The sequence below is a fragment of the Carlito syrichta genome, unplaced genomic scaffold (genome assembly GCF_000164805.1).
Source record: "Carlito syrichta isolate Samal-C Ts95f unplaced genomic scaffold, Tarsius_syrichta-2.0.1 Scaffold124679, whole genome shotgun sequence".
Classification (NCBI taxonomy): Eukaryota; Metazoa; Chordata; class Mammalia; order Primates; family Tarsiidae; genus Carlito; species Carlito syrichta.
In genome coordinates this window covers 30,681-56,439 of record NW_007068775.1, presented here as the reverse complement: position 1 = coordinate 56,439, position 25,759 = coordinate 30,681, and the positions used below count along the sequence as shown (strand labels likewise).

At 38.4% G+C, this 25,759-nt stretch overlaps 1 protein-coding gene across 1 annotated transcript in view; it reads right to left on the bottom strand.

Moving 5' to 3' along the window:
- Positions 1–6,822: 6,822 nt before the first annotated feature.
- The window catches only part of LOC103249947 (proto-oncogene tyrosine-protein kinase ROS-like), a 45,975-nt gene continuing 27,038 nt past the window's right edge, over positions 6,823–25,759 (bottom strand). The window contains exons 13-15 of the mRNA XM_008048561.1: positions 24,902–25,036; positions 17,830–17,993; positions 6,823–7,162 (exon numbers count right to left, since the gene is read on the bottom strand). Of these exons, the coding sequence (XP_008046752.1) occupies positions 6,852–7,162; positions 17,830–17,993; positions 24,902–25,036 (610 nt within the window). The 3' untranslated portion in view covers positions 6,823–6,851. The remainder of the gene's footprint in view (positions 7,163–17,829; positions 17,994–24,901; positions 25,037–25,759) is intronic.

Here is a 25,759-nt window from a genome sequence, read left to right as displayed (position 1 = left end):
CTGTCTTCTGCCCAAGGACATTACCTCAACAATTATCCTCTTTCTTCTTCGTGCATCATTTCTTTTCCCTTTCTATTGGGTCATTCTCACTATTATAAAACATGCCACAATCGTTCTTATCTTTAAAAAACACACAAATCCAAAACAAAAACTCCTTTGACCTCTCTTCTTCCAGTTCCTACTTTTCTCCTCTCTTCCCTCTAAACGGTAAAATGTCTTAAATGAGTCATCTTCCTGCTTTTCCCCTTTACTTTTTCATTTTCTCTTGCGCTCATTCTGATTTAGTTTCCATCCCCCCCCCACAGCTCCCTTTGGCTAAACTTGAAGATCAGTTATCAGCAGTCTTTTTAAATTTTCTCATCAGTGGAGAATAAATTAAAAAAAATACATAAGTAGAGTGATACATAAGTTTAGATCCTCTGAGAAGGAGATGCCAAGACCCATGCACTGGAAGCCTTGTTAATGTGTTCTAGCAAATAAATATGCTACATTTGGCATAGTGACTGTAATCAGGGCCAATATTTGGTTAACCCATGGTACTCTGTAGTCAGTCTCTAGGATCCATCCAGTTTCTGCAGGAGTCCTAGTGAATTAAATGGAGATATGATAGAAACCATAAACTCTGCAACCTTTAGATTTGTAATGGTGGCACTAATCACTGTCATCCTCCTGGAATTCAATGTTTTTTGAATTTGCAGTTTGGGCTGAGGAAGAGAGAAATGGGCAGTTTCAGAGGTTTCCACTTGGCTTTCCACACTAGGAATATTATACCCTAAAGACCCAGTGAGGGGATTACTCTAACCACAAAAGTATGTGGATCCCAATTATACATTTATAGATGGGAAAAGAACCACAGGGTGGGACCATGGACCCAGTGGATACATGGTAAGTAGTGGATATGTTGTAGGCTTTAGCCAGGATGCAACTTAATACATGGCCCCTGTAAGGCCCACACTAACAGAGAGACTGTGGTGATGCATCTGGTCTCCAGATGCCAGTGTCAACTCAGACCCTTGTATTCAATTGTCTGAAATGCCTTGGAAGTTCCCCCTTTTTTCAGTGTACGATTACCAGAGTAATTGGCTATAGTTCCCTGTGGAGAAATCATTACAGTATATACTGTGGTGGTGTTCCAGGGTCCTCCCATTTAGGAACCATACAATTCTCCAGTCAATGAGTTGCAATCTGGAAATTGGCTCAGGTCTGGAAACTGAGCAAAGATTGTGATTTTTATCGGAGAGACCATGTCAGCCCACTGCTCCTCCATTTAGCCTTTGTGATAGTTAATTTCAGGGATCAACTTGACTGAATTAAGAGATACCCACAGAGCTGGTAAAGCATTATTTCTGGGATGTTTCTGAAAGAGATTGACATTTAAATCAGTGGACTAAATAAGGAAGATCTTTTTTCACCCAATGTGGATGGGCATCATCTACTTGGGTGCCTGTGAAGAACAAAAAGGTAGACGAAAAGTGAATTCTCTCTCTCTCTCTCTCTCTCTCTCTCTCTCTCTCTCTCTCTCTCTCTCCTGGAGATGGGACAGTCATTTTCCCTTGCCCTTGGACATTACAACTCCAGGCTCTCCAACCTTCAGATTCAGCACCAGGTCCTGCAAATCTCAGAATGCAGTGACACCATTGGCTCCCCTGGTTCTTGGGCCTTCAGACTCGGACTGGGGCAAAGCTACTAGATATCCTGGTTCTTCAACTTGCAGGTTGCAAATCACAGGACTTCTCAGCCTCCAAAATTGTGTGAACCAATTCCCCTAGTAAGTCCCATTTACCATCTATCTATCTATCTATCTATCTATCTATCTATCTATCTATCTATCTATCTATCTATCATCTATCCTATTGGTTCTATTTCTTTGGAGAATCCCAACTAATACTGCCTTCTACTGACTGTAGATGTTAAGAACTGGCTAACCATCTATTTGCCCTCGGATAGCATACTTTATTAAACATCTCCACAGCTCTCTATGATCAAGACCCTTTGGCTGCCTCTCCATCCTCATGGTAATGGAGGTCTCCTGGTGTGGCCAAGGGCAGCCAATGAGTCTGTTATTTCAGTCATGCAGCATACTCATGGCTGCAGCTCTTGCCAACAGCTTTGTCCTATAGAGGAGGCCATCACTGACCTTCTTAGTGATGGCTCTCTCATCAGCACATTCTTGATGACCTTGGTGAATGTTAGGTCCTTTGATGGGTTTTCTGGTCTCACATAATATGCCCATACCAGCATTTCCACTTCCTTTTTGTTCCTTTTTCTACCTTCTGACAGGAAAACTCAGCATGGACCTTTGTTTTCTCCTGGATTTCAAGGTCACCCTAGCCACAAATTTACCTCTTATCCACAGGTCTTTTCCAGGATGTTAAATCTCATGCCCCAGGAAAGTCTTTCCCAGTGAATGAATTCTTACTTACCCAGTTTTATCTTCCCATTTCCTTGATCATTCACCTTCAGAATGTGAATCCAGTGTTACTGCCCCAGCTGCCACGAGTATATGTTAGCTAATTCTTGTAGCTCCTTTGGGATATAATTTCTTTCCTTCTTTATCAGACCCAGCATATTTCTAGTCAAGTTATGCTGTGATTTGTCTAGCATATTTGACCTGGCAGTCAGGAGAAGAGGTGGGTGTGGCTCCCGAGTGGGCACCATTTACCTGCTGGGTAGAGGCCTCTGTTACATCTTCCTCTGCAGAGAAAGTGATAGCTCTTACTTTGGAGGGGTGGGCCACCTCTACAAGCTCTGAGGGATCATAAGTGTCTACTGAGTCAAAATCCTTGAGGTAGTCACCCAAATACTTCTGTTCTAAGTTTCAGAACTTCAGGTTTTTGCAACAGATCTACCTCGACCAAACATTTACATATCCTGAGCTCTACAACACTGTCAAGTGCTGAGTTTTTTCCTCAGTTATCGATATATTTTCATTTATTTATTATGTCTCCTTCTCTAACTAGAATGCTAAAATGTAATCTCCATCAAGGCAGACTTTGCTTTGTTGATTGCTCTGTTCTAAGCACCCATAACAATACTTACTATAGACACTCAATAAATATTTATTGAATGACCAAATGAATGAATGTGTAGATCTACAAGGGAATGGTAAACTGTAGTATATCTATCTTAAGGAATTTTAATGCAGCCATTTGAAACATTTGCAAAGAATTTTCAATAATATGAGGGAAAGTTTATGCAACCATGTTAAATGAAAAACAAACAAGCAAACAAAAACAGGAGAAATACAACCATAACTCCTTCAGCCATGAAAATAAACTCACATGGGGGAGAAAAAGCTAGAAAGAAATAACCAGAAATATTTTCAATAGTGGCTGGGATATATTTTGGCTCCTTAATTCTTCTGGTTGTGTATGAAAAGGCTTGAAAGGGTTGGGATAAACCATCTGATTCAGGTTTCCTGTTACCCTGAGCAGTTGCATACAAGAGAGTTGGACAGGCTTCCTTTTACCAAGGAGAGAGTGCCAAAGAGAAGAAGTAAAGGATACCCCATATTTATCCTACGTTTACAGAGACTGTTCAGAGGGGGAAAAGATGGGTTTGAGGCAAGGGAGAATCTGAGAATGACAAAATAAAATTTGCCTCCATTCACATCTGTTCACCAAGGGCTTCCAGAAGTTGAAGTTTTCAACTATGTCTGATCTAAACTTCAAACTCTAACTCCTCTAAGCTATCTGTCAAGGTCTCAGGAGATAACTCAAGATTGAAAGAATCCCTTGGACCAATTTTCTGGCATCCCCCATATGGACCATGACTTGTTCTGAAATATGCTAGAAAAATATAGTAAGAAAAGAAACCCATCAATCCATTAAACTTTTGTTTAGAGAATATACAAAGAAAAAAAAAGACACTGCCCTATCTTCAGAAAGCTTACAATTTATTTGAGTAGGTAGAACACATAGAAATAGGATGGAAAACGTGGTTACTGCCAAATGAGATGTAAAGACAATAATGGCTACAGTAATTCTAGGAAGGGAGAAGTAAATGGTTAGGAGCAGGCATTTCCAAAAAATAGGAATATAAGCTGGTCCTAGAGGCTGAGTGAACTTCAGATAAGCAGAGAAAAATAAGCCAGAAGATCCCAATAAGCAAGAGAAAGCCAATACAGAAAAGCAGTGTAGAGAGCATCTGCATTCAAAAGTGGGCTCTTTTCTCAAGGATGTCTTGAGTAAAGCATTTTAATCAGACTTATGTCAACATTTTAAATTTACCTAGGAAAATTTTTGTTCAATTGGCAATGTTAAACCCTAAACAAGATAGTGTTTGCTTCCAACACTACATTGCCTTTTCTACTTACTTAAATATTTTTTATGAATGATTTCCTTTCTTTGAACAATTTTATTTATTTATTTATTTATTTATTTATTTTAAAGATGTGGGGTACAATTCAGGGTTAGGTATACAAATGTTCATTACGCAGGTACCCTTGTGGATGAGGTGTGCACCCCTCCCCTGGCAGCTTTCCACTACTGCAAATCCCTTTCTTTGAAAACTTTAAATGAATTTAGATAGCTATTAATCAGATTTTTCATATACACATTTACTAATTAAAGCTTCTGCCTTTGTAAGGCATTATTTCTTACCAGTCTAATATTCCCATCACATTTTACAAATAAAAAATGTATCTAGTTTTTTATTCTTCTGTTAACTTTTAGTGAATAGCATATTTTAACAAGTGCCATTTTTAGCTATTGTTGATTTTTTCCCTCTTGATTGCAAGATCTAATATATCCAGAATTAGCTTTCAATTGTAGAATTACAATTACACAATTAACCAACCAACTAGACTTTATCAAATATTTTAATCTATCACACATTTTACATATGAGATTTTTAGTCACTGTCCATTTCATTTTGTATTAAATATCTCTACCGGTATTATTCATTATTTAAAATACTGCTAATTTACCTTATTTCTTAGCTGAAACATGAGAATTCTATAGGCTGTTCCCCTCAGATATCCCATGAATTCTCTATTGTCTAAATTGTAATGCAAATGTATTATATTGCAAATGTAATTCTTTTATACATTTCTGATCCCTTTTTTATCTTACAAAATGAAGTCCCATGGAACCAGCAGAGTAATAAATCTGGTAGCAAGCAATGGAAACTGACTCTGGTTGATTTAGTAGAAAAAAGTATGTATTTAAAGGGCACGGGGATAACTTGCAGAATCCAGGATAGGGTTTGGAAGCAGACAGCAGAACCGGTTCAGTTCAGCTGCCAGAGGCCCCAAGCTCAGACTAGCTCAGCTGACTCTCCTGGCCCTGGACACTGGATGCCACCTCCAGTACCACTGTTTCCTCCGTGCCAGAGCCAGACTAACTGCAGTTGGCACCATCACCAAGGAAGACTCGCTGTGGTCCCTGATTTTTTGCATCCCCAGCTCTCAATTAGAAGCCAGGCAGGACATGTGGGTGGGTATGAGTGCCTTCTTGCTGCAAGAGATGCTGGAGGAGCGAATGGCACATAGCTCCCACCCAGACAATAAGGGTGAAGGAGTTCCCCAATACAGGAAGGGACTTTATACCATGGGCTAGCAAAAAGAGCGACAAATGCCCCATTAAAGGACCAGAAGATCAGACAGAAAATATCCTGCCTTGTTCAGCAGAATATCAGATATGGCAGAGTGACCACAAATCCTGAACCTTAATTTGGGGTTGCGCACCATAGAACCAACGCGTTCACTTCTCTGTATAACTTGCCATTCAACCAATCACCAGTGCAGGCTCTAGGTAGTAACACGTTAAAAGACAAACTAAACTACCCTGGTGGGAGTGGATACATGATCCTCTTCCACAGCAATTTTTAGCAAACGCCATAATCCAAACGTTCTCCATATCTAGCAAACTTCCTGTGTACAATTGAATAACGTGGAGAATGGTTGCCTCGGTGCTGCTGTTGGAGCAGTTAAGGCTTGAAGACTTAAATGGAGAACTGCAAAAAAAATGTATTGGTTATTCTCTGAAGAATTTTTAAAATAGTTCTCATTTAGATATTTATTGTTTTGTGTGGTTACTAAAAATCACATAGCCTGAATCCACATAGTATAATCACTTACATCTAATTTTAAGAATAATTTGATACAAAAATGTAATTGAAGTATTTTATATATGAAATAGATATGGTAAATAAAGCAATCTTTATGCTAGTTAATTTCCATAATAGCACATAAGTCGGGGTGATTTTTATATAACCTAAAGTTTGCAGAATGCTAAACTTTAGGAATTAGAGATCTTCATAGTTCCAATTTCAATGTGACTGAAGCTGTTGTTTTAAGCTTCCAAAATACAAAATACTTCACAGCATTAGCTTTCCAAGTGATTTTTTATGTCGCAGGTGCTGGTTTCTTCAGTATGTGTAGTTATTTGTCATGTCCTCTGCCCCCTTTGAGACTATCTGAGATTCAGTCGGTCCCCTGAGCCTTCTACTTAACTCTCTCCTTCAGGTCCCTGAACACACCTATTTCTGTCTCTAATCATCTGACCAAGATATTTTTCTTACAGCCTAGACTGAAGGGTGGGCAATGGCTTAAAGTACCACAAGGGAAAGAGAGAGAGAGCAGTGTTTCCCTTTTGGACTTACGAGTCTTCCTAAGCTTTCCACATGCTTAATGGTTCATCTCATAATTCTACTGATGGTCAGAGAGTTGGTATGAGGATTGTTCCACTGAATCTACATGGCTCTCAGAACCAACATTACAACTCAGGAACTTTGTGCTATTAATTTGGAGTCATAGGCCACAATGATACTTATCATTCTACTAGAGTTTTCTTCCAGTAACTACTTAATGAGAGTATTTATCTCAACTTCATATTTCTCAAGCAATGTTATTAATCAGACCCATCTCCATATCCGCTGTGAGAGAGACAGGCATAGTTCAGGTCTCCAGACTTGCCAGGAGGGCAGTAAGCCACTTGTTGTTCTTGGCAGAAATCTTTGTCTGCATGTGGTTCCTTCTCTTCTTTCCTCAGACCACAAGATTCAGATTCCTGGGAGCCTAGGGGACCCTTAGAATTTTCTTCACCTTGGCTGCATTCTGTAGCAAGTACCATATAGTTTAACCCTTCTTGGTTCTTGGTTTCCATTAAAGCAACTGGCATAATGTCATCTGAATTCAAACAAATCATATTGCCATCTTTACCTGCAAAAACAAATATGAAAGTTGTTCTTTAATGTTTTATTTGCAATACTACACAGGCTGTATGAGAATTATAGCAACACCAACTTTATACATTTGTTCAGCAAATATTTATAAGGACTGATAAGTGTTATAAGGAATACAGAGATAAATAAAACATGCTTCCTGCCCTTAAGGCTATTGCAGTCTAATGGGGAAGCAGATGTAATACAGACGGTGACAAGGTGAAATGCATTTATAAAGGAATATATAAAATGTAATGAGAGTACAGAGGTGATTAACTCTGCCTTAACAGTAGAACACACTGTAGTTTTTGTAATAAGAATTAAGTGGCCCTAGGATGGCCCTTTTTTGTCTAAAATACTTAAACGCTTACATCTTTCCATAGCAGCTAAAATGTCTGCTTTTATAGATCTATATTTGTAGATTTAGTAATATAGTCACTTATTAAGATAATATTTACTGAGTGTCTACTACATGCCAAGCTGTGTTCCAGGTATTGATGAAACAGCAGTGAATGAAACAATGTTGCTTCTGAACTTAGCACTGATATGCATCCAGGTTTTGTTTATTTGAAATGAACTTAAGTTGCAATACAGGAAAAATGAAACAATTTCAAGGACTAAGGTAAGCACCATTGTACCTATTTTCCTGATAGACTTTTAATGGATCTACCTATTTATCAGTTCCATCTTTAATACAAAGCTTATTTTGTTAGAAGAGCATATCAACGACATCTCTGCTCTCTCTGTATATAGACATCATGAGCTGTGCATTTCTTTTGCAGACTCTCCAAACTGCTGAAGAACAAGACAGCCAAGCTACAAGTTCACGTCCTCTTTGGCATCATGTTATTTTTCTCTTCATTGTTCAGCTATCATTATGTCATGTTTTAAATTACACGAGTAGTTAGTGTTGCAAAATATCTTCCTAATAAATAACTTCATCAGATGCCAAGTTTTGTTAGTACCTAAGTGTTGAATACCTGTGGAAAGATCCAGCAGTTATGATAATTGCAAATATGTACTAGTAACCAGTGAGAAACTCACAACTTACTACATAGAATAATAGCAATGAACAGTATTTTTAAATGCCAGGAAGAAATAAGATACTTAACTTCAAGTAATTCAGTGGCCCATATGACTGAGGAAGTTAGAATGTTCTTAAAGGGCTTAAAGAAATTAGGCTGAAGGACAATTCAGAATTTCACCAAAAACTTAATCTATAAAACAGTCTACCCATTCATATCAGCTACTTCATTGCCATAACTTCAACCCATTAAGTCTCATATTGGAAAACTTCATTCCAAGACATGATTTTAATTTTTTAATTTCTTTACTTGCTGAGTTGTTTGAAAAAGAATCATTTATATGAGGCAAATATATTCTTTTTGTAAATTCTGTTGTTATGTGTCAAAGAAAAATCATTAGCTAACTACTTTATTGGTTTAATACTTACAGCAATATTTAGTAACTTGACCCTGGTAAGCTTCCAGCAATTAGTACATCTTCTTGTTGTGTGAAGAGCTTATGAGAAACCGTGGTAATGGAAAGAGGTTGTTTTGTCTGTTTATTTTTGCTTTAAAAATATTTAATAAAAAGCTATTGGTCAGAGCTTAAAGCAGATAACCTAAGCAAAGACAGCATGCACTTAGCAACCTCTTTAAGAAGGAAATATTAAAATAAAGACTTCCAAGTAAGATGGGGTATTTACAGACCAGACATATGCCAGCTGACTGGCTATGTTTAGAACAGCAGAGGGGCATTTAGATTTGTTTCCTGTAGACCTCTCTGGGACTGATGAGGTGATGTTTACACAAATGTTTGGATGAAGTCACTGGGATATTTTTACTAGATGCCCAGATATGTTACTAATCTTTTCTCTCCATCTCCTTTCCCCCCATTAGGTCAGTAGGACCATAGGATAGGCATGATATTATTGCTCCCTATAATCCTAAGCACCCCCTTGCATTTTTTCCCTTAAAATAGTCTTTCCAATGTCTTTTCTTATCTTCTTATATACCTCCAACAACAACTATAAAGACAGACATCTTACTCTTGCCTAAATATGTCCACTGTCTGCAAAACAGCAAACCATTATTAAACACATTCTCCTTTATTTAAAAAAAGTAATTAACATTAGGCTTGTCTTGAAGGGGTTACTTCACTATTTATACCTAGCAAATATGCAAACTCTGCCTTTAGTTGTATTTTTTCCCTCTTTCCTCTCTTGCTAAGTCACAATCTCAATTTTCACATTTTTTGGTGATTTCCATATCTTTTCCAAGTCCTTATCTTCAGAATTTCACTGTAAATAAAAGAACGATGGTGGGCATGGTGTCTCATGCCTATAATCCCAGTAGTTTGGGAGGCCAAGGCAGGATTGCTTGAGTCCAGGAGTTTGAAACCAGCCTGGGCAAGATAGAGAGGCCTCATCTCTATCAAAAAAACAAAAAAATTAGTGGCCCATGCTTGTAGTTCCAGCTACTCAGGAGGTTGAGGCAGAGGGACCACCTGAGCTCGGAAGTTTGTAACTGCAGTAAGTTGTGATCATGCCACTGCACTCCAGCCGGGGGGACAGTGACTCATAAACAAATAAATAAATAACAGAATGAAACTAAAAACATTCCCCTGAAAACTGGAACATGACAAGACTGCCCACTCTTACCCCTCTTGTTCAACATTGTGTTGGAAGTCCTAGCTAGGGCAATTAGACAAGAGAAGGAAATCAGGGACATTCAAATAGGAAAAGAGGAAGTTGCATTATCCCTCTTTGCTGACGATATGATCCTATACCTAGAAAGTCCAAGATGATCTGTCAAAAACCTGCTTGTACTGATAAAGGACTTTGACAAAGTCTTGGGGTACAAAGTAAATGTGCAAAAGACAGTTGCATTCTTATACACCAACAACAAGCAGGCGGAGAACCAAATAAAAAGCACAACCCCAGCTGGGATCGGTGGCTTAGCCCGTAATCCCATGTCTTTGGGAGGCTGAGGTGAGTGGATGGCCTGAGCCCGCGGGTTTGAGACCTGCCTGGGCAGGCGAGACCTCATCTCTATAATAAATCAAAAAATTAGCCGGGCGTGGTAGCACGCATCTGTAATTCTGGCTACTCGGAAGGCTGAAGTAGAAGGATTGCCGGAGCCCAGCAGGTGGAGGCTGCAGTGACCAGGAGTGGCCACTGCACTCCAGTCTGGGCAACAAGAGTGAGACTCCAACTCAAAAAAAAAAAAAAAGCACAATCCCGTTCACAATAGCCACACACACACACACAAATACCTTGGCATCTTCTTAACCCGAGAAGCGAAAGACCTTTACAATGAGAACTACAAAACACTGCTCAAAGAAATTCAAGAAGACACAAACAAATGGAAAAATAACCATGCTCATGGATAGGAAGAATCCATCCTACCAAAGGCAATCTACAGATTCAACACAATACCCACTAAGTGACCAACATCATTCTTCTCAGACCTGGAAATGGCAATACAGAAACTCATATGAAAATAAATGACCACTAATAACCAAATCAATCCTTAGCAAAAGAAACAAAGCAGGAGGTATCACACTTCCAGACTTCAAACTTTACTATAAGGTTACAATAATCAAAATAGACTGATATTGGTACAAGAGCAGGCATACAGACCAATGGAACAGGATAGAGATTCTGGAAGAAAAGCCTCAATTTCTCAACCAAACTCATCTTTGACAAAGCTTCCAACAACAACCACTGGGGAGAGGAGAACCTATTCAGTAAATGGTGCTGGGAAAACTGGCTGATCACATGCAGAATATTGAAACAGGACCCGTACCTATCACCATACACAAAAATTAACTCTAAATGGATCAAAGACCTAAGTGTAAAACCTCAAACTATAAGAATATTAGAAGATGCAGGAGACACCCTTATGGAAATTGGAACTGGCAACCAATTCCTGATCAAAACCCTAAGTGCCCATACCATAAGAGATAAGATAGATAAGTGGGACCTCATCAAACTGACAAGCTTCTGCAAAGCAAAAGAAACCATCAAGAGAGTGGGGAGACAGCCCACAGAATGGGAATTTTTGCCAACTGTATATCTGACAAAGGCCTAACATCTAGGATCTACAAGGAACTCAGACATGCAGAAAGGAAAAAAACAAAAACAAAAAAACAGCCCTATTAAAAAGTGGACAAAATACATGAACAGACACCTCTCAAAACAAGATATATGAGCAGCCGATAGACACATGAAAAAGTGCTCAGCCTCACTCATCATCAGAGAAATGCAAATCAAAACCACAATGAGATACCACCTAACCCCAGTAAGAATGGACATCATTAATAAAACAAACAACAGATGCTCCAAGGATGCAGAGAAAAAGAAATGCTTCTACACTGTTGGTGGGAATGCAAACTAGTGCAATCTCTTTTGAAGACAGTGTGGTGATTTCTGAAAGAACTAGAAATTGACCTTCCATGTGACCCAGCAATCCCCCTATTGGGAATATAACCTGAGGAATTCAAGTCATTCTACCAAAAAGACACCTGCACGTGCATGTTTGTTGCAGCTCTATTCACAATAGTAAAAACATGGAACCAACCATGCTGCTCATCGAAGCTAGACTGTATTTAAAAATGTGGTATATAGATACAATGTAATATTATGCAGCCATAAAGAAGGACAAACATATGGACTTTGCAGCAACTTGAATGGATTTAGAGACTATCATACTCAGTGATCTATCACAGAAACAAAGAACAGAGTACCATATGTTCTCACTCATAAGCAGATCTTGAACAATTATTGCAATACTCTAAGAAAGGGATTGGCAGTAGTAGGAAACTGCCAGGGGAGGAGAGATGGGATTGGCAGTTGAGGGAAACTGCCAGGGGAGGGAGGGGCACACTTCATCAAAAGGGTTGACCACTCCCTCCTTTGTGATCCTGGTTCTTCTGGGTTTCCATAAGAACACTCCCTTATGGCTTTTCTCTTGCTTTTGTGGCTTCTCCTCATTAGGCCCACCATCTTTCTTTGTTAGTTCCTCCTATACTGGCTGTTCTTTGGGTCCCACCCACTATTCATTCTCTTCTATTGCCATATTCTCTAATGACCTCAGGTACCCCCTAACTTCAACCACATATTTTTTTTAGGACAGACCTTTCGAGTGAGTGTGAACCTATATCTCAGTGTGTACTGGGCTTCTTCACTTAAATATCCTATAGCCAGCTCTAACATGAAAAGCTGTTCCTCTTCCTCTGTTCTCCATTTTGGAATAATGCTGTTTTTCACCTAGTTTCTCAAATCACTGGGATTCACCATTGTTCCCTCTCTCTTCCTCACCCAACTAGTCACCAAGTCCCATAGCATCAACCTCTATAACTGTGGACTTCTTTTTCTTCTCTTTACAGCTGCTACCATTCATTAATCCAGTTTTCATTAATTTCCACTTCTTACCTTGATTAGTGTGATCAATGTCCCCTCAATTTTATCACTTGCCAGTCCCACTCTCATGCGTAATGAAGTATGTGCTGTTCTATGAGTACTCCATTCTCTATTATTCTCTGCTTTTCTATATACTGCTTCTTCTATCCTGAAATACTTTTTTTCTTCTCACAGCTCTGAAGAACTCAGCTTAGAAGTAACTTCCTCTCTGTGACTTTTCTTGACTCTTCCTCTGCTATAGTGTGGACTCAGTATCCCTTCTCTGGACTCTTACAGAATATGTGAAAATGTGGCCCAAAGAGTTAAAGACACCAATGATGAACAGAAATTCTTGCATTTTGCAGGATGGCAGATGAGAAAAGAAACAACTTGCTGAAATGTTGAAACTTCCTCTGCTTGTAAAATAACAAAACTGGCTGAAATTTGTTGAAACCAAAATGATCAACTAGAGTATGCACAGAACCAGCAAATTTTCACCTAATGTTTCATACTAACTCCCCTCAAATTTGCACATGCAATCTATGAGGTAGCATGAAGAGATAACTATATATGCCTGAGGACTTTTCAGATTGCTCCTTTCCTTCCACTAATCACCTAGTAATTCTGGAATCCACGCTCTAAACCTTTTGTAACAAAATTACTGCCAGGACAGGGAGACAGATTTGAGCTGGACTCTTGTCTCCTTGTTGGTCAACTTGCAATAAAAATCTAAAATGAAGAAAAAAAGTTTTTCACAAAAATTTAATGTTATAGTATTGGCTTCTAGCACACTGAGAAGCAACACTTTCACTCGATAACACATGGAGTCCCTCTCATTAACACAGAATGCTTGTTCTCCTGGTTTCTGGCAGAAGATGCAGTGTAAAATCATGTGCTCACCACATCCTTAAAAATAAGGTTTTTTCCTTAAAAATGAGAACAAAGTGATTGAAAACTGACTAGCAAATCTACAGTCCATCAATTCCTCTAGAGTACCTCCGTTTTATCTCCTTCTAATATATACACAAGCATACATAAATGGACATTTCTGTAAACGGAAATGGTTACATATACAATTAAAATATCCACAAGTATATAATGAAATTCTTACTTTTGGCTGCCCCAGGGAAGTGAGAAAACATTTTTTTTACTCTGCTTAGATAATTTTATATTTTTTACAATAAATATAAATGACTTTTACAACAAAGATCTTAAAATGTAGGTACAGTTATAAAGGAATACAGCAAGAGCAGTTACTGAGATTAATTACTGGAAAAGCAAGAAGGAAAACCAGAAAGGAATCAGGAGTCACGTTTATTGTTGATGAAAAATAACAAAAATATCTTTAAAAAGAGAATGATTGCTCTTAATTTATAAAGTCTACAAAATTAGCCTGGGCATTGTGGCTCAAGCCTATAATCCCAGCACTTTGGGGGGCTGAGGCAAGAGGATTGCCTGAGTCCGTGAGTGAGAGATTAGCCTGGGCAACGTGGTGAGACCTTGTCTCTACAATAAATCAAAATATTAGCTGGGCATGGTAGCGCGTGCCTGCAGTTCCAGCTACTTGGAAGGCTGAGGTGGAAGGATCACCAGAGCCCAGCAAGTCGAGGCTGCGGTGGTTGGAAGCATGTCACTGCACTCCAGCCTGGGCGACAGAGTGAGACTCCAACTCAAAAAAAAAAGTCTACAAAATTATATTCACAAACAAATGGGAATTTTATCAGTCAAGTGTTGTTTGCTAAAGATAAGAGCAGTGATTTAGTAAGAAAAACATGCTGGCCAGACTCGGTAGCTCAGCCTGTAATCCCAGCACTTTGGGAGGCTGAGGCGAGAAGATTGCTTGAACCTGGGGGTTCAAGACCAGCCTGGGCAACTTGGTGAGACCTCGTCTCTACAATAAATCACAAAAACCAGTCGGACGTGGTGGCATGAGTTTATAGTTCCGGCTACTTGGAAGGCTGAGGCTAGAGGATCGCCTAAGCCCAGCCAGTCAAGGCTGAGGTGGCCATGAGTGTGCCACTGCACTCCAGCCTGGGTAATAAGAGTGAAACTCCAATTCAAAAAAAAAAGAAAGAAAGAAAAACATGATTTCAATGCCAAGCAAGTAAAACCATGTTCTGCTTGCTTTTCAGATATGTATGCATTCAGGTCAACCCAGTTACCACCATCTATCTATCCTAGGAACAAAAGATGTAATCTTACATATTGGCAAACCACCCCAGATTGTGGTTCCTCTAAAGTTTCCAAACTTGAGGGTATTATGACAAATAAGAAACAGGCCAGGCAGGAGCAGATTCAAATGGCTTGCACAAAACACTATTATTCAATAGTGAACTAATGACACTTGTCTTTCCTATGGAAAAAGATACAGTCCTGTGGCAAAGACAATTTTCACAATCACCAGTAAAAGCTTAGTTCACTAATAAAATTTGCATACAAAATTAGATAAATTGAGTCCAGTTTCTCAAGGAAAAGAAATATTCTCTTCTTTTTCTTTAAAGTGACAAATAAAACACATTAAATACAAGCATCTACCACTGTGCCTTTTCCCAAAATCAGTAACGATCTGCTTCACTCATAAGCAGACCCTGAAAATTTACCATAATACTATAAGAAAAGAATTGGTAGTAGCCAGAAACTGCTGGAAGAGGGAGGGGAGTACATAACATCAATAAGGATACTTGATCTCAAACCAGGTGAAGTGAGGACCAAAGGGAGGCCCAAACTTTACCTGCACAATGACTACTTGTATACATGATCCTGAATTGTACCCCATATCTTTAAAATAAAATTAATAAAAAATTTTAAAAATCTGCTGAAGTTGTTTTTAAAATATAAATTCAGAGAAATGCATTATTAAATAAATGTATAGAAAATGAGAAGGATGTTAGTACCTAGAATGATTTCAGGATATGTTTTTTTCCTAATCCCATGTGATCTTTGCAAAGGCAAGTATATACACAAAACCCTACAAAAGGATGGGATTGCCATCACGGTTATGACTCCAAAGTATTCTGTCATTGGCACCCTTAGACTGAGTTCAGTCCTTGATGAGAAAGCTGGCAGAGCCAATGTGAAACTACTCTTTTAAAAAAAATTTTATCAGATGGGCTCGGTGGCTCAGCCTGTAATCCCACACCTTGGGAGGTTGAGGTGAGTGAATTGATTGAGCCCATGGGTTCGAGACCCGCCCGGGCAACTTGGTGAAACCTCATCTCTACAATAAATCAAAAAATTAGCTGGGCATGGTAGCATGCGCCTATAGTTCCAGCTTGGAAGGCTGAGGGGGAAGGATTGCCAGAGACCAGCAGGGTGAGGCTGCGGCGGCCAGGAGCGGCCACTGCGCTCCAGTCTGGGCGACAGAGTGAGACTTCAACTCAAAAAAAAAAAAAAAATTTTATCTTAAAGATGTGGCGTACAATTCAGGATTAGATATACAAATGTTCATTATGCAGGTACCCTTGTTGATGAGGTGTACCCACCCTCCGCCCCGGCAGTTTCCCACTACTGCCAATCCTTTTCTCCTAGTATTACGATAATTGTTCAAGGTCTGCTTATGAGTGAGAACATGTGATACTCAGTTCTTTGTTTCTGTGGTAGATCACTCAGTATTATAAACTCTAAGTTCATCCAAGTTGTGAAGTTCATAATTTTGTCCTTCTTTATGGCTGTGTATTATTCCATTGTGTATATGTACCACATTTTTTTATCTAGTCGTGAGACTGCTCTAAAGGTTTATTCTAAAGAGGGCCATGATGCATGGCCAAAGCAAGTACATACCTTTCCAATCTGTTGCTTAGCAGTTTATGTTAAAGTTGCATGACCAAAGTCTTATGCTTATATCATCGATCCAAAGCTACCAAAATATGTAGTCAAAAGAATAAACAAGTAGATCTCTGTCCTTGGGCTTCTTCTTTTTTCCTGCTCCTAGTCAAGTGCATCACTCAAGATAAAAGTCTCAAATGTGAGGGTGATAGGCTGCAATATCTCTCACCCATCTGATCACCAGTGTTGATTTGACTGATCTGTCTGGTTAGACAAATATCCCCTTCTTCCTTCACTACTCCATTTGGGTTCCTCCCAAAGTTACAACGTTTGTCAAAAAGGATGGCCTTCCCTGATAGAGGAAGATGATTCTTTGATCAAGGGTAGGCAAGTAGCTGTACTTCCCTGCTAGAACCTCCAAACAAGCTCTCAAGGTAAAGGTCTCATGTGCACTGTCCATCTAAAAGTGAGTCACTGCAAATACAAACAAGCCTAATTTCTGAGAGATTCTTTGTTGCTGTCCATCTTGCCAGTTTCATTTCTAAGCAAGGATGTCTGCATTTAAGTAAACAAAAGGTTTCACGGACGTTTAAGAACAGGAAGGAGTTCTGGAGCAGCTGAAGAGAATCATTTTAAAATTTATTTCTCTGCTTTCAATTAGGCAAACATATGGTAAATCTGACTTTAGAAATGAATTAAATGACTACTGTGTTTTAATTCTGTTTGGTTCCCTACATTGAACGAAAAGGCTGAGTCTGTCCATCACAGGAGAATGGTTCCAGAAAGTTATTGTCTTATTTACCAAAATACTAAAGTCATCAAATCAGACTAGATCTTAGCAAGACCTGATTTACTATGATAATCACAGCAAAATTACTCAGCAGTTAGAAGCAAAGGGTTAGATACCTACATAGCAACATAAATGAATCTTTAAAATGCAGTGCTTAATGCAAAAAGAAAGAAAAGCATTCATACATATAAAGCAATACACATTTTGCAGGAAATCATACAAATAAAAGATACTCACTAAAGATATGGTTATCCGGCAGCGTGAGGGAGGAAGTAGAACAGAAGAGGAATGTGGGGATAAAGGGACCAAACAAACAAGAGAGAAGCCCTGCATAGACCAATGATAGAAACATACCATAAGCGAAGAGTCTGTAATTAACGCAACTGTGCACCTGATGCTCAAACTGATGGGAGGCGAGGAGGAAGAGGAGAACAGACTTCATGAAAATATAATGTAAAATGTTAATTCTCTTCCTTACAACCTTGGACTATAAATCCAGGGTCCATAGAACTTTCTTTTTTAAAAAAAATTAGTGCACAATACAAATAATTGTTAAAGGGGAATAAAATAAATACTTAATATGACAATGGTGCCAGTGTACTATTCTTCTTGCCCAGGCTAAAGTGCCTCCTGTGTACATTTCATCTTAACCCTGTTCAGTTTACAGTGGGGAGAAAACTAGAATATTTTGAACAATCAAACTTACCTTCAAAGTCTTTATTTATGACTCCACTGGTGTTTGCTTCATCTCTGCACTGAGAAATGCTATTTAAGGAAAAACTTCTGAATAGCTGAAGTTGGTCTTGAATTCTATGGAAAGGAGGCCTTTGGTCAGGTTCCTGAGCCCAGCATTGGGTCATTAGATTCCACCTGGATATATGGGTAAAGATGGGAGAGAAAATGGTGATTGGATGTCATGACCAACAATCCAGATAAGGTCATTTTAGAAGTAAGGGAATTTACATTATTACCCACTTTCCATACTAAATATAAATGAATTAGAACAAAGCCTTGGTTTTTTGAGTAGTTTTTTTAATAGTACCGTGTTTGTTTGAAAACATCTTTCTTTTAAAAAGCTGACATTATTTTAACAGTTATTAATTCACATAAGTAGATGACTGGAAAATGTCTTCTCAACACATAATGAACGTAAAAGCTATAAAAATCATTGAAGAAGTTGAGATTTAAAAGATTTATTTCCTTCCACACAGATATTTGGCACAGAACAACCAGAGGTGTGACTCAGGTTCAATGCCAGTGCTTTTACTGTTCATTACACAATCAGGTTAATTAAGACTGGGTTCCCAGAGCAGGTTGATTAAACTTTTAATTTTCCTTAATGCTTGTCTTAGAAATGCCTGTGCAGCATGCTTAATTAGTGCTCTTCCATTCACTCAGAAAAGATTTTGGACACTTATTTTATACTGGCAGGGTCTCAGGAGCTAGGGATATGGCCATGTGGCTCCTGTCCCCATAGGTGATGTGTAATAAATGTAAGACGAAGACAAAATGGATCACATCACAACTCATATGGGTAGAGAAAAATTGTAACTCTCTTATATCATCTGTAACTAACTAGGTCTTTTTTCAGATTCTCAACCTAGCAGAAGAAAAGTAACTTCATTCAGCACAATGTGTATTGTAACCTAGTCCAATTCACTATTGTGAGCACTCTTTGTAAGTACCTTTTAGTCTTTTCTGGACAATAATCCAGTCTTTCTTATTTAGGTCATCTCTACCACCTCTGCCCTCCTAAGATAATGTCAGAATATGACAGGTGAGAGGCTTGACTTCTAGTGGCACGGTGAAGGATCCTTTGAACCTCACTGTGCCCTCCAGAGCTTCGTTAGTCTTGGTGGTTAATCCAGAATTCATTAAGGAGCAACTGGTCTGGCCCATCCTGTAGGCACCAGCTGCTATCAGCAGTCTGTTAATTCTTGACTGATTCTTTTGGCCCTTTCCCACTAAACTGGTCCTCCCTTGTCTCTCCATAGCTGGAGGGTTCTCTGAGATTCTATCATGTCATGTATTTGATGACAAGGCCCAGGGAATCCTTTCCTGTTTCTGTTGTGTTCCCACAGGGTGCTCCTTGAGAGAAACTCTAGATTTCAACAAAATGTTCACCTACATGGGAAACAAAGGAAGTTTGGAAGCACAAGCTAGACCTTTTCGCTCTGGACATGTCATTCCATCTTCTTAATAATGCTGGGTCTCTCCATGTCAAAGTGGGGGTGTTCCTTGCTCAATGATCTGCTTGCCATCCTCCCAAACTTAGGGGGTGTGGGTAATCATCCACCAAGACGTAGGCCCTTTATGTTGACCACTTCATCTAACTGAAACCTCAAAGGTTTGAGGACCCAGATATCCAATATCTTCATCCTTTTACCTCTATCTGTCAAATTCTCTTCTTTCCACACTTCTCCAGGACTTACAGGAGTAAGGGTTCTACTCACTTTCTCTTTTTTATTTGACTATCTCGCATAAAACGGTGTGTTTTTATATACACAGTTAAAACCTGGTACTTAGTACACTAACAAGAAGATAAAGAACTCTCAATAACTGTCTCTCTATTCCAAGACTGGTTTTCAATCTACAGACTTATTAAAAACTTAAGTACCTGGTCTCTTTTGACTTATGGAGCTATAACGCAGATTAGGGGCAGGGAAAGAGAATCCACAAGCAACCCAGATTGACAGATATTTAAAAATAGTAGTACTACTATATCAACAAATAAATATACGATTTCTTTATGAAGTACTAAAGAAATCAAATGTGAATCCTAATAGGTGTGAAACATTTTGGGAAAGTTGCTCACAGAAGGCCCATCTGCAGAGGTAACATTTAAGCCAAAGAACTTTGTAGGAAAATAAGATGCTAGTCATGAGAATAGGGTGTGGATGGGAGTAAGGGAACACATTATGAGAAGGAAAGCATGTGTAAAGTCCTAAATTTGGAAAGAGCTTGGCACATTTTAGAACTGAAAGAAAGCCAGTGTCACTGAAGTATGGTCACTGAGGGGGGAGTCTGAGATCAGAGGAGGAAGGGGAGATCACACAGGTCTCACAGGCCTGGCAAGGAGTTGTATTTTATGACACAGCAATGGGAAGCCTTTGAAGCTTTTAAGCAGGCACAAGCTTTACATTTTTAAAGGATTACTCTAGTTGATATGTGGGCAATGGATTATAGGGGGGAATTGTAAAGAAGACTGGGTGAGACACAATGGTGATTTGGACTAAGATCATGCCAATTGAGCCAAAACAAGATTATATTCAATCACTAAGTGACAATGACCCAGAAATTCTTATAGATGTATTTAAGATAGCTGGTATCTATTTTAGGAACTAACAGTGCCATCTCCATTCTATTGTAATGTGGCATGCAATCCCTACTTCCACATGTTCCATCTCTTGACAAGCACCTCAGGACATGGTTAGAACTTGATATCAGAATGTCATGGGGAAGCCAAATATTGGGCTGTTTTCAATGTATCAATCTGATGACTTTTCACATATATTATAAGAAATTTACATTCATAGAGTGCCAAACTTGGTTCTACTCTTTAAAAGTTAGATCATAGCTGAGAAACTAAAAACAATGTAATTTTTTATGCATTTATTTATAAAACCTGTACCATTTAAAAATAGGGGCAATACAAACATTTCAATGAAAGATTATTAGGCTTTGAAATATGCTATCATAACTGATATCAGATCATGGATTTTAAACAATAAAGTGGAATTTGGATAACTAATCTAGAGGGTTGTCCTCAGAGTTGAGGAAAAAACACTAAAGTATCATAATTTTCCATAGGAGGCGATTCCTTTCTGAAAATGAAGTTATGATTCAAAAGTACTGCCAAGGTGTAGATAGCATCAGTCAAGACTTGTTGTATTTCAATTATGACATTTTTACAGTAGTTCCTTAGCCACTGTTTCGCTTTCCATGATTTTAGTTACCTGTGGTCAATGTGGTCTGAAAATGTTAAATGGAAAATTCCAGAAATAAACAATTCATAAATTTAAAATGGTATGCCATTCTGAGTATCATGATGAAATCTCATGCCATTCCACTCTGTCATGACTGAGATATGAAGTATCCCTTCATCCAGCATCTCCACACTGTATATGTCACTTGTTCATTAGTTTCTTGGGTATCAGATTAAAAAACAGAGTATATATCGAGTTGGGTACTATCTGTAGCTTCAGGCATCCACTGGGGCTCTTGGAATATATCCCTCACAGAAAAGGGAGCACTACTGTACTTATTTTATTTATTTATAACCTGTTTCATCCTAAAAAGTATTCAAGATACCTAATGAAGATTATTTAGAAGGAAAGAATGAAAGAAAAAGGAAGAAAGGAGAAAGAAGAAGAGGCAAGGGAGGAGGAAGGAGGGGAGAGGGAAGCCTTACAGCTAAATCCTCGCAGCTACCGCTTAGCTGCCTGCACCTCGCCCATTGACTCTGCTTCCAAAATTCAGCCTCCTATTCAACCTACAAAATTCACATAAGCAGATATCCTTTTTTAAAATCTATGAAGACTTTAATTTATATTGAATCCTACCATTCTTAACTTTCTGATGACAAGCACATATAACCTGTGTATTTAAAACCTTCCTGTCCCATCATCCACGGACAAATGAGGACTAAGAAAAGAGGAGCTATCTAAAGCAATAGTCATCTAAAGGTAAAGAATAAAATGTGTGTTCACAAACAGCAATAAACTGGCAATGGAATACAATGAAGAGGCTTTTAAGAATTAATAATCCTAAAAATTTTGTTTCTTAAATCTTTCAAGTAAATAAATAACTATAGCTTTTGCATAGGGGATATTCCCTTACACAACTATGCACTTGTCAGCATTCTATATCATGCTTTCTATACCCCACTAAGTAATTGTTACAAATATCCAAATATATTACTCTAAATAAACTCACAGGTCCTTTCTTTCATGTTTGTTAAAATGTACCTGGGATGGTTGTTCCAGTTCTAGGGAAGTTCCTCATTTGGCTAAATTTTCCAGTTCCAATTCCTCTACCTGCCATGCAAGCCTCTTCACTACTGTTTGCCTCCTTTTTTTTTCAAAATAGCACGAGACTTATTAGCCCTGCTCAGTATTAGTTTCTCTATGAGTCTTAAGGTATTTGAATTCACAAAAAAATTGAGGTTCAACAGATGGAAACTCTGTATTACCTTTCAGTATTAAGGGATCACATTTCTGTAGGTGTTTAAACAAAGCAAAAAAATATATACAGATTTAAAGATTATCATCACTCATTAGACGCAATCCTGGAGAGAACAAATTAGCATAAAAATATGTAGCATTAGTAGCAAAGCATGTACATATCTTTAAGGGTAAAATAAGATGTTGAGTCTTCATGTTCTTCCACTGTTGCCTCCTACATCTGAGGAATTCTGCAGTAACCCCAGTTGCTTCTAGGATGTGTGTGTCTCAGAACCCCAAAGAGCTCTCACTTGAAGAAGACTGCCCTTTGATCCCATTTTTTCTTCTCAGGAGTGGTGTGGTTGTTGTGCAAACTAAAAGCTGAAGAGAATTCTACCCTATATTCCTGCCCATGGAGAGAAGGGCAGGAATGCTCTGAACCCCACATTCCATGAATAGCTGAGTACAGCAGGGCTATCTATGGGCTTGCCTGACCCAGAGTGTATCCAGGTGCTGAGTATCTAAGCAGTGAATAGAAGGTGCAGCATGGCTCAGTGCAGACTTTCAACCCTCTAAGCTGGGTCTGTGATCTCGGAAAACTGCTTTAAATACAAATCAGTCCCCTCTGTACTCTAAGGAGAGTAGTTAATCTTTATCATGACAACTTAAGGCCGTGGCCAGATTGAATGGCACCGCTCAGAGCTCTGATTCCCAGCCCAGCTTGTTTTCTTGGCTGGCAATGGATCTTTAACCCTCCTGGAGGCTTGGCAGAGTTTTGCAGCACTTGGAGGGCTTGGAGCATTGTTTGCTTTTTATTAATAATGCTAATGGAAATTTTTGTTTGCAAAGAAAGTATATTTTTATAAAAATTAGGGCAACCCAACTGATACACTATTCAAGATGAACTCTACAGAATATCATCTCTTCCCACTCACAATCAGTAATATGTTTCAGGAACTCTTTCTTTCTCTTTATAGTTGCATTTTGGGGCACGTTTGGATAGAACAATGTTCAGCATACCTACATTGTTCTACTCCACAATACAACATTTTTTTCTGCCTCCCTTCTCCAAACAAAATAATCAAACACATTAGTCAAAATGTGTAGTTCAGTGATTGATTTCTAAGGGGCTTATCCAAAAATATTGCATGATTATGAGGAAGCACATTTATTCTTGAGGGAGGGTAGAATATGCCAGATCAAATTCTAACAGCATAAGGAAAGTTTTGTGCAATTGATATTCTGGCAAAAATTTCTGAGTGCTTGACAGATGTGTAAGAGATGCGAAACAATGATTATTCTGTAACTATTTAATTACAATTTATTTCAGATTTAAGTATGCAGCCTTTTTTTTTTTATCAAGTCCTACACCTAAGGTTTTCAAATACTGTATAATTTCTTACCCTTTACTTGTAGACTATTCCCCCATTTTCACCCCCAAAGAGTTAGGCACTATGACCAAACTTGGTCAATTGTGTATATATCTGATCTCCCTGTAAGTATCCCAGAGATTGTAAAAAGCTAAATCAGAAACAAGCAGTGCTAGCTAGAAGATTGAAATAACACAAAAACAGTTGCCAGTAGAACATCCCAACCTAGGTGCCCAGCTCTTAATCATCTTTTGGCTCAAGTCTGAATAATCCTCTAAATAACACAGCATAGTCAAGGCAGTGCAACCATGATGTGCATGTGCATACTGCTAATTCCTTCTGCACTTGTCTGTACCACACAGTTTAGCACTTTATTACATGTTGGCTTGTCATCCAACTGTTCCTCCACGTGCATGTCTTTTTACTCAAGATACATTTTGAGATGCTGAAGAGCTGCAGCTATAGCTTAAACACCTCTGAAAGCCACACAATCCTTAGCATGGTATAGGACACACAGTAGAGTGTACATGTGTTAATATTTGTTCTCTTAGAAAGTTCTTGAGTAAAACCGTTCAGAAAAAGTTTCAAGACTTGATATTTCTATAGGGGTTGTCCACAAAGAGACAAAGTAGTGCTCAGCATAAAAACTTGACTTTTTTCCTTTTATAATTAGACTAAAAGTCACTAAAAGATACTATTCCAGTGTCACTATTAGAATCCAATAATGGCCAGGGGTTGATAGAATCACTAATACTTAGCCATTTTGAATTGAGTTCATAAACAGATTATAACATGTGTAATTTTTAATAATACTATTTCCCATCAATACTTATCATTTATATCAGCAAATGTAATCCAACTTGTAAAGGGTATATCTCTCTTTGGTAGAGTCATTTCATATGTAGAGTAAGATACTAGTCAAATCAAGTCTCCCAAAATACAATGAATATGTGTGTATGTTCACACACACAGAGAGAGCTTTTTTTTATTTATTAGAATTCACCTAACCAGAAGTATAAATGGATGCTCTCCAAAATTTTGTTTCTGAGTGAATTATCATGTGAATACATAAATAAAAAGAAACCACAGTGTATGAGTAAATTAACTGGCACAATCAATTTACGCTTTTTTGTGATGTACAAATAAATTCCAGTTTTTACTTTAAAATACCATACTAATGAGGTCTAAGGTTGCATTTGCCCATGTTTTTGTCCTTTGGGTGCTTAATTTTACATAATTGACTTACAGATCATCAGGACAATTTCGTGGTGGCTCCAGTCTCCCTCCTGTTTGCACATAGTTTAAAACATCAAGGTTGGAATGAGCCGGATAAGGCTGATGACCAAGAGTTAAAATCTCCCAAATCAGAATTCCAAAAGACCTAAGGATATCAAAGGGTTTGCTTTAATTAGACTTATTACAAACATTAGGTTTACAGTAGTTTCTCCAACATCATTTTTCCTGGGGCTATCAGGTTCTACTTTGTGATTGGCATTAATGGCCCCATAAAAGGCAAATGAGAACCTTAAAAGCAGGTTGACATTCAGAAAAAGTAGAACAGGTCACCATATAAGAGCAACACTTCAAAGGTGATAGGCTTGGGGAGGTGCACACACACACACGTGTACTCACACATGGACACATACGTGCATGCACACACATACACACACTCTCACCTGCTGGTTGAAACCTACGGTAGACCTCCATTACCTAAGGTTTTCAGAGTATCAACATGCAGACACAAGTGGGGTGAGCAAGACAACACTATACCATTTCCCCCACAAGTTTGAGGGGACAGAGTGTTAATATCAAGAGTAAAGGCACAAATAAAAGCTGCAGCACTGAGGACCACTTTTATCTCATCCCCAATTTTGTCTAAGGCTAGACCAGCTTAAAAAGTCATTGAACAAATCCTTACATTTTGAGTAGTTCTGATCAAAAGTTGGGGTCAAGGAACAAAAATGAGGGCTTTTATTCAAATAATAAAAAGACATCCAAACCTTTTTTGGATGTTTTATTGCAATCCATGATTTAAAATTTACCTATAAGTGAATGATCCCTAAGATACTAGACATTTGGGCACACACCTGGATATCAATTCATG